At 55.8% G+C, this 7,630-nt stretch overlaps 2 protein-coding genes across 2 annotated transcripts in view; one reads left to right on the forward strand and one right to left on the reverse strand.

The window, feature by feature from the left end:
* Positions 1–6: 6 nt before the first annotated feature.
* Positions 7–850, forward strand: M421DRAFT_419052 (uncharacterized protein). The gene is made up of 2 exons (XM_033591991.1): positions 7–268; positions 324–850. The coding sequence occupies exons 1-2, from the start codon at positions 139–141 to the stop codon at positions 527–529; spliced, it is 336 nt and encodes a 111-aa protein (XP_033450272.1). The 5' UTR covers positions 7–138; the 3' UTR covers positions 530–850.
* A 796-nt stretch (positions 851–1,646) lies between these two features.
* The window catches only part of M421DRAFT_99988 (uncharacterized protein), a gene marked incomplete at both ends in the record, with an annotated part of 7,451 nt that continues 1,467 nt past the window's right edge, over positions 1,647–7,630 (reverse strand). Inside the window, 3 exons of the mRNA XM_033598825.1 lie at positions 1,647–1,709; positions 1,761–7,164; positions 7,216–7,591. Of these exons, the coding sequence (XP_033450273.1) occupies positions 1,647–1,709; positions 1,761–7,164; positions 7,216–7,591 (5,843 nt within the window). The remainder of the gene's footprint in view (positions 1,710–1,760; positions 7,165–7,215; positions 7,592–7,630) is intronic.

The following is a 7,630-nucleotide window of genomic DNA, read 5'->3' on the forward strand; positions in this document are numbered from 1 at the left end:
TCCATTGACTTGTCATCCTGTTAGGATTTAGCCCAATCGAACTTACACACCTCTATTCTCAGTCAACTTTCAACACTAGCCTTACTCACTGCGGTGTCAAATCGCGGATACCTGCATATGTTGTTCGACCAGCATGACATGCTCGGCAACGAAGAGCCACGGAGTACCTCTGCGAGATGTACGAAGAAGGGGAATTGGAATCGAGCGCTTGTTCTCGACACGGAGAGTGGATTCGTTGACATTCAACGAGAAAGCGACGTCGATGGAAGTAAGTACACGGTGCCTGAAAAGGAAAAGGATACACTGACGATGTCTCCCACCAGGCGAATACCAAAAGCTGAAGTTGAGGAAAGGGCAGAAAAAAGTCCTCATCTACATGCAGCAAGACAAGCAGAACAGATTAAAGACAGAAAACTTCGAGAAGAACGATGTTTTCCTTGCAAAGCTGAGCCTCGATCACCTCGGGTTGGCGAACCGTGCCCTTCTTCTGTTTGGCTGCCTTACGACATTGTACGTCTCAGCACCGTGAAATGATTTGGCATCGCAAATTTCATCCGTGCATTAGCAGCGTGTTTTCATCGTTTGTAGTGTATTTGCAACGTTAGCGTGGGGTGGTGGTCTTGCTTCTTCGGCGGCAGCTTTCAGCGAGTAGATTGTCAGTAATTGCTGGCCTTCCTTAAGAGGAGGGGTACTTCTGCAGCAATAGGTCGAGTAGCCGGTATCAGTTGCATCCACAGTTGTCAATAATCAGTTAAGTGGGGCCCGGCGACCTTAGATTGACTTGATTGAGTACATGTTGAGAAAGTGCAGTTAACAGGCTTGGAGCCAGAGATGTCGTTAACATACCTAGGTAACCTAGCAGTCGTAGCAGTAACATGCATCCCTGACGCGAGGTTGGAGCCTGGCAGCCTGGTTATTTATGCAGCGTCAATTACGGGTGACGATCGAGGACAAAGTGCTAACTACGAAAACCTAACCCTAAAACCCAAAACCAATTCTTGCGAAAATGAAGTCGTACATTCATGACACATTACAACATGATCATTACGTGTGAAGAGTAGACTAGAAGAAGTAGATTATAAGAGAGTTAGACAAAGTTAAGACTTGCAGAACGCTTATGAGTTACAGACCTTGAACATTTAGAGGAGTCGCATACCTACTATCACTCTTAGGGCTCTCAGGAGTTGTGCTCCTAGAAGATCCCTTAGGTTCCTCGGGTTCCTTAGGTCCCAGGACCTTGGCTTCCTCAGCTTCCTCAGCAGCAGCCGGCTTTGGAGCATGCTGTACTTTGTATGTAATGGTACTTTACCTTTGACAGCTTCCACTCGTCCTCCGTAGTCAATTGCCGAGTCATCCCCCGTGCCATCACCAGCTGACGAGTGCCAAGACCGGCACTCTGATGCATGTACTTCACGATTTCGCGGCAAGCACCTCACTGTCATTCAGGGTACACGCGTAGTCGGTGTCTCGCACGGCGTTGTACGGTAGAAGTCAAATTCCGCGTTTCGAACTTTCATGGGATTCGGAAATTGGTCTTTGACATCGCCAGTTCGCCAGCGACGCAGTCATGCTTTTTATCGAGATACTGTACAATGTAGCCACCTGCTTCTTCCCAAATTTGCAGTCCACAGATGCCGTCTTCTCATCTAAGCGAAGTAGCTCTTCCACAGCACGCCCTCCAAATCCTCGAGCTGCTCCTGTTTGAAAGCCTGGGGGAGTGTCAGTTGCGATCAAATACCGGACGGGGTGTGTAAGCTTGCCTTGACATCGACGTGCCACGTATCCTGCCTTGTCTTTTTGAAGTCCGAAAGCACCGTCTTAACGCTCTTACCCACCACTCCCGGGTCCATACTCGCCTTCCTCGCGAGGCTTGCGAGGACCTCCGGCAGCCACGCCGGCGGCGGCGATTGGTAGGGGAACGCCTGCGTCAGCGCACCCAGTCCCAGAACGGCAGCATGACGCGTCAGCACGAGTTTGTTCTGATCCGCCGATGGCGTTCCAGGAACCGAGGTCTTCTTCTTGGGCAGCGGGTTCTTGGTGAGCTGTGTGGAGAAGCGCTTCTTCAGCTTCTCAACCTGCTCGTCACGGAAGGCCTGCGGGCTGCAGCGGATCATGCCGCTCAGGGTCGCGGCGGCGCCCATGCGGACTTCGAGCTGCACGTCGCTAAGCATCGAGGAGACACAGTCGAACAGCTGTTGTTGCTGGGATGTGCTCATGAGGAAGAGACGGCGGAAGTAGATGACCTGGACGTTGATCAGGATGCGCAGCCGCTGATGCCATGATGTGGCTGTCTGTCCGATGCGGATGAGTGCGGCGATGAAATCGGCGTCTTCGCCTTCACGCTGCGGGATGTTAGGTAGATGACGGAAGACATGGTATGCGAGAGACTGCAGTTCGGGGTCTTCCTTAATGTCCATCATGTGCAAAAGCTGCTCCATGAAGACATCAGGGAAAAACTTGACAAGTTGTGTGCATTCATACGAAGAAAGCGTCGAGTCGAGCCAGAGAAGAACTGTCTTGCCACCGGATGTATACGATGAGGGGGTCTGTTGGCCAGGCTCACGCTGGTGGCGCCAAGCCTCGAGGCGGGCGAAGGTTTCTGTGATGGTGGCGGTGAACTCTTCAGAGGGCTGGTATGGGCGAATGCCAATGGATGAGGCATCCTTTTGTGCCTTGATGAGCGTAGCAACATCCTTGTACGACTCGTGGTATCGTGTGCGGTAGATGGTAGCGATGGTCTGTCCCATCGCCTCTCGCACACCCTTGTATGGATGATCGAGGTGCTTCATGAAGTCTTCCAAGATCGGCTTCTCCAGACGGAAGTGCCATCCGGCATCGCTGATCATCTGAGTAAGAAGATGCACCTTGGAGCTCTCCTTGAACGCAGCGTTCGAGTCCATGTCGAGGCGGAAGCTTGCAAGCCAGTCTACCATAGGCCATCCTCGGCGGGGATCCTTCGACTGCAGAACAACATGCAAGAATGTCGTCCAGTAGCCAGAGTTCTCAGGTGTGAGACCGTCCTGGAAAATGCCACGAACGATCGGGAAAACATACTCCCAAACCTCCGTGCGCTGCTCAGGCTTCAGGTCCGGCGCGCAGGAAAGAAGCGCAGCCATGATCTCGGATGTCGCACGATGTTGGTGCTTGTCGCTTCCATCGCTGTAGACAGCTTCTGAGAGATCCTTGATGTCCTCGAATGTGGCTTCAGTCAGACCGCAGAAGATGAGGTCGAACGCGTGCGTCAACAGCATTGCGCTGGACATGCGGAAGCGATCAGCGCTGGCATCGCGAGGCTCCTGCTTCATAAAAGCGAAGTAGTTGGAAAACCAGGATCGTGTCATGTGACCCGCGATCTTCTTGCGGACCTTGTTCTCGATGTCATCGTACTGGACTTGAGGCGCGTTCGGCAAGAAGCCTGGCATCGTCTTGTTCCATACCAACCATCCCGGATAGTCGAAATCAACATAGTACTTGGCCTCCGGCTGTGCGAACGACTCGAGGTACTCGTCCGTCCACTTGGGATCCTCTGGTCGCGTGGGCACAGAAATCTTGTCAGGCAAGTCCTCCTCGCCCAACAAATATTTCTCGTAGCTGTGGCCTGTGATTGCGCGTGTCTGAATGACCGAGAACAGTCCAATGAAGGCACCGGCGTAAAGACCACGCAAGCTCGGATGCTGATCGATGGCACCCTTGGCGACGAGATCGATCATCTCGTCGGACGCAATCGTATCGTAGCGCATCCCGAGATTGACGATGATGGCTGCAGTGCGACTAACCTTCTTCCAATGTTCAGTCTTGGCGATTTGCACGAGCTCCTTGGACAAATCAGCCTTCTTGCCTTCAATGCGAGCGCGCTTCTGCGTGATGTATTCGCGTCGCTTCGCGACCTTCTGCTGGACGACAGCGTCCTCAGCAGACTCGATGGCATACGCGATCGCCTGCACAACATCCTTGTCCAGGATGACCATGCGCTCCATGGCCTTGCCCATGTCCATGACCTGGAACGTCGCATTTGTCGCCAATTTCTGAACAGATGGCTTGTCGGCGCCGGTGACCTCAATGAAGGTTTTGATCAGCTTTGGTGTGAACCTCCAGTCCCTGCTGATTGTCTTTGCCAAGCTACCGAAGAGAAGTGCGAACATGGCGCCCTTGATGCGGGGATAGTCTTGCTCCGCGACGGCCTTGACAAACGCATCTAGGAGTGTCGGGATGACCAGAGGTCGAGCGCCCAGCACGCACTTGACGGCTGACTCGTTCGCAGTCTGTGCCGTGCGTCGGATCTCCGTGTAAAGCGATATGCTAGACTCGGCAAGATCGAGCAACAACTGCTTGTCGAGCTCGGTCTTGGGCCGAGGATTAGCATTGTGGCGAAGGCGCTGAAGGTGGTAGACATTGGCGCGTCTAACGAGCAATGGTCGAGGATACTCCTTGCGCAAGCCGCTGAATCTGAACGGCTGCTCATCATTGTCGAGAAGCCTCGATATGCGGTCAAGGACGTGTGCTGAGCGCTCAATGCCCACATCAATGAACCACGATCGGTATGCATTGTAGAGAGCGTTGAAGCAGGGAACGTCATCTGGCTGCTTCTCAATCAGGAACCGATGGACATCATGTAGAATCTCACCAACACGATGGCGCAGATCATGGATGAGCTTGTAGTCCTTGTCGTCGCGAGACAACGGGTAGCCAGACTCGTACTGGAACGTAGGCTTGACTTCTTCGTCTTCCGCCTCGCCCAGGCCAGCATCGTCGTCAATGCCTTCTGTGTCCATGGCGTCAGGATCTGACCCGCTCTCGGACCCAGCGTCGACGCTGCCGCTGACTTGGTCGTGTCGAACATCGAACAGTACTGAGATACCGGAGATGATCAGTCTCAGAAGAACGAGGTTTCTCGATACTTCATCTGACCAGTCCTTGCCGGTACCCTCCCGCTGGATCGGAGAGTCTGCTGATGTGAGGGCGACAAGAGCGTTCATCGAGTTGCTGGCATGCGTCTCAAACAACCGAACAGCAAACCCAACCTCTTCAGGGCTGGGAGTATGCCACTTGACGTTCAGGTCCTTCACGTCGATTTGCCTTCCCCACGACTCGGCGGTGATGCCTTGTGCCAGCTCGTCTTTCTCGTAGATATCATAGTCGATGGTATATGTGCAAGTGAGATTGAGAAGGAGATGGTGGATGAAGTTTGAGACGTGCACGGTGGGTGTGCCTCTGCACTTTTGTTGCATGTACTCTGCGATCTCGAACAGGTCATCTTTCCACGCAATCACAGCATCGCCCACGTGAACAACGCACATGCTCAGGATGCTGAGATTCCAGACCAGAGCACGATCGCGAGGAAGGACTTCAGCGCCTGTTGTTCGTGTAGAGCCAGCGCCAATGTCCTCAATCTCTGTACGAATACCAGCAAAGAGGTGGGGCAACAGCCGCTTCAGTGCCTTCTCCGGGTTGATCTTGACAAGACTGTTGCAGATGAATGCGATTGCATCTCGCGCTTGGTGAATGACATGATTTGAGATGAAGTTGGCAATCTTGTCTAGCGCAACATCGTACAGCTCTGGCGAGAGTGCCGCGAGCAAGGGCGTGAACGCAGCTGGAAGGTGGTTTACCACGTACTCCTCGGGAGATCCACTACGGACTCTCGAAGCATCTGGCAGGTTCTCCAGCAGTGTGAACACGCGACCCAGGAACGAGATCAAGAACTCGTTGAGGCCTGTTGTGGATGACCGCAAGATCATCTCCTCATCTTCGTCACTGAGCTCTTCGTCATAGTTGATCTCGATGTTGCCGGTGGCGCTCTCTAATCGTTCGACTTGCTGTGTAATCCATTGCATGGCGAGCCCCGTGTCGCCGCCCATGTCCTCTCGCGGCGTATCTGTGCCGTCGCCAGACGTGACGGAGGCTTTCTTGGCCTTTGTCAGATCATGGAACGGTACCAGATAACAGACGCCCTGCACGTATTGCAGCGTATGTAGCGTCTTTTCAAGATCGTTGGCGTCGATACCAGGCAGTGCGAGACCGAGCACAGTTGTGACATGGCACCGCCAGCCCTTGGTCTTGGCCATGATCTTAGAGAGCATGTGTAACGCACGGATCGAGGAGATGGTGCGGTGCACCTCAACGAGGCCCTGCATAGCGGGATAGATGCGCTGCAGTGCGCCTGGGAGGATGAGGTTGGGCTCCAGGTACGCCAAGCTCTGAAGGGCGGACAGTGCATACTGCACAGCCTTGTCGCTCTTGCTGAAGATGCCCATGAACGTGACCTCTCGCAGGCAGAGCACGAAACGCCTCTTGACCGCATCGTTCAACTGACGCTCCTTGGGCACGTCCATCTCGCCACTGTGCTCTCGGTTCCAGCGCAGTACGAAGAAGTCGGCCAGGTAGTACACCAGCTGCGCAAGCGGCCGCGTCCAGCTGCCTGAGTTGGACGGGTGGAAGAATGTCTCGACCGCCTGAATCAGACCCTCCAGCTTGCTGAGTATGGAGTCCGGGTGGTCAACACACGCCGGCGACAATGACATGCCGATGAACCGAGCAATGTGGTGTGTCGAGGGGTGCTTCCGCTGGTCCCTATCCAGCATGACCGCCAGGCCAGCGCCGAGATCGACGGTGCTGCTGTACGGTGAGGTTGCCTGTCCGACGGGGATCTCGAGCAGGCGCAGGATCGCTGTGAAGATGTGCGAGTTCTGCTCGCCCGTGAACATGCCGTACTGCGAGAAGGGGATGTGTGGGGCAGTGAGGTTGTCCCTGGCCAGCCGGGATATTGTGTCGATGAAGTGGGCGTCGAACATGCGCGACCGGTTGACCAGCGACCAGCAGTGGAAGAAGGTCGGCAGATACTCCTGCGGCAGGAGGTCTGGCTTGTCCTCTGGGGCCGGGTTCGTCGGCAGCAGCAGGTTCAGCAGGCCCACGACGACGAAGGCGCCCTCGCTGAACGAGGTGCTGAAGAAGGGCAGCAGCTCCTCGAACATGGCGGGGATCTCGTTGGGGTCAAAGTACAGCTGGGCGAAGGTGCACATCTTGGTCAGCGTGCGGATGTTGCGCTTGACGTTGGGCGGGTGGGCGCCGCCGGACTCGGAGGGCAGGACGAAGAGCTTCAGCTCGCGGTACAGCGGCCGCCAGTCGAGGACGAGGTCCCTGCCGGGGCGCAGGTAGTGCTTACGCCTGTGGCGTGTCAGTGAGGGGAGGAGGCGGCGGCGGCGGGTGGGCACTCACTTGGTCAGCACCATGAACATGGAGGCAAAGCGCTCCGCGACCAGGTAGTCCAGCCCCGGGGCGAGGGCCAGCTCGTAGTACAGGTGGACGAGCTTCACGCGGATACTGCGAGGCAGGTCGAACTTGAGCGACAGCCAGCCGCGGATCTCGCGCGTCCAGTGCACGGCGCCGGGGGCAAAGTCGCCGGCCGACACGGCGATGTAGAGGTGCTTCAAGCACGTGTGCAGGCTCTCGAGGCGCTCGCCGTGGGCCTCGGTCGAGTACGGCAGGTAGTCGAAGTACGGGAATGTGCGCGGGCGGCTTCTGCTGTCGTCGCCGCTGGCCGAGCCATTGGCGCCGCGCCAGTCGCCGCCGGGGGACGTCGCCCGCGAGTTGTCTGGGCCGGTGCCCGCGTCGAGGGCGCCCGTGAGATGCG

The sequence above is a fragment of the Didymella exigua genome (genome assembly GCF_010094145.1).
Source record: "Didymella exigua CBS 183.55 unplaced genomic scaffold M421scaffold_9, whole genome shotgun sequence".
Lineage (NCBI taxonomy): Eukaryota > Fungi > Ascomycota > Dothideomycetes > Pleosporales > Didymellaceae > Didymella > Didymella exigua.

What these genes read in the sequence shown, in the direction of transcription:
- M421DRAFT_419052 (XM_033591991.1), top strand. Translation starts at nt 139, where the DNA reads ATGCTCGGCAACGAAGAGCCACGGAGTACCTCTGCGAGATGTACGAAG. An exon ending in AGAAAGCGACGTCGATGGAA is followed by an intron (nt 269 to 323) that starts GTAAGTACACGG and finishes GTCTCCCACCAG; the next exon opens with GCGAATACCAAAAGCTGAAG.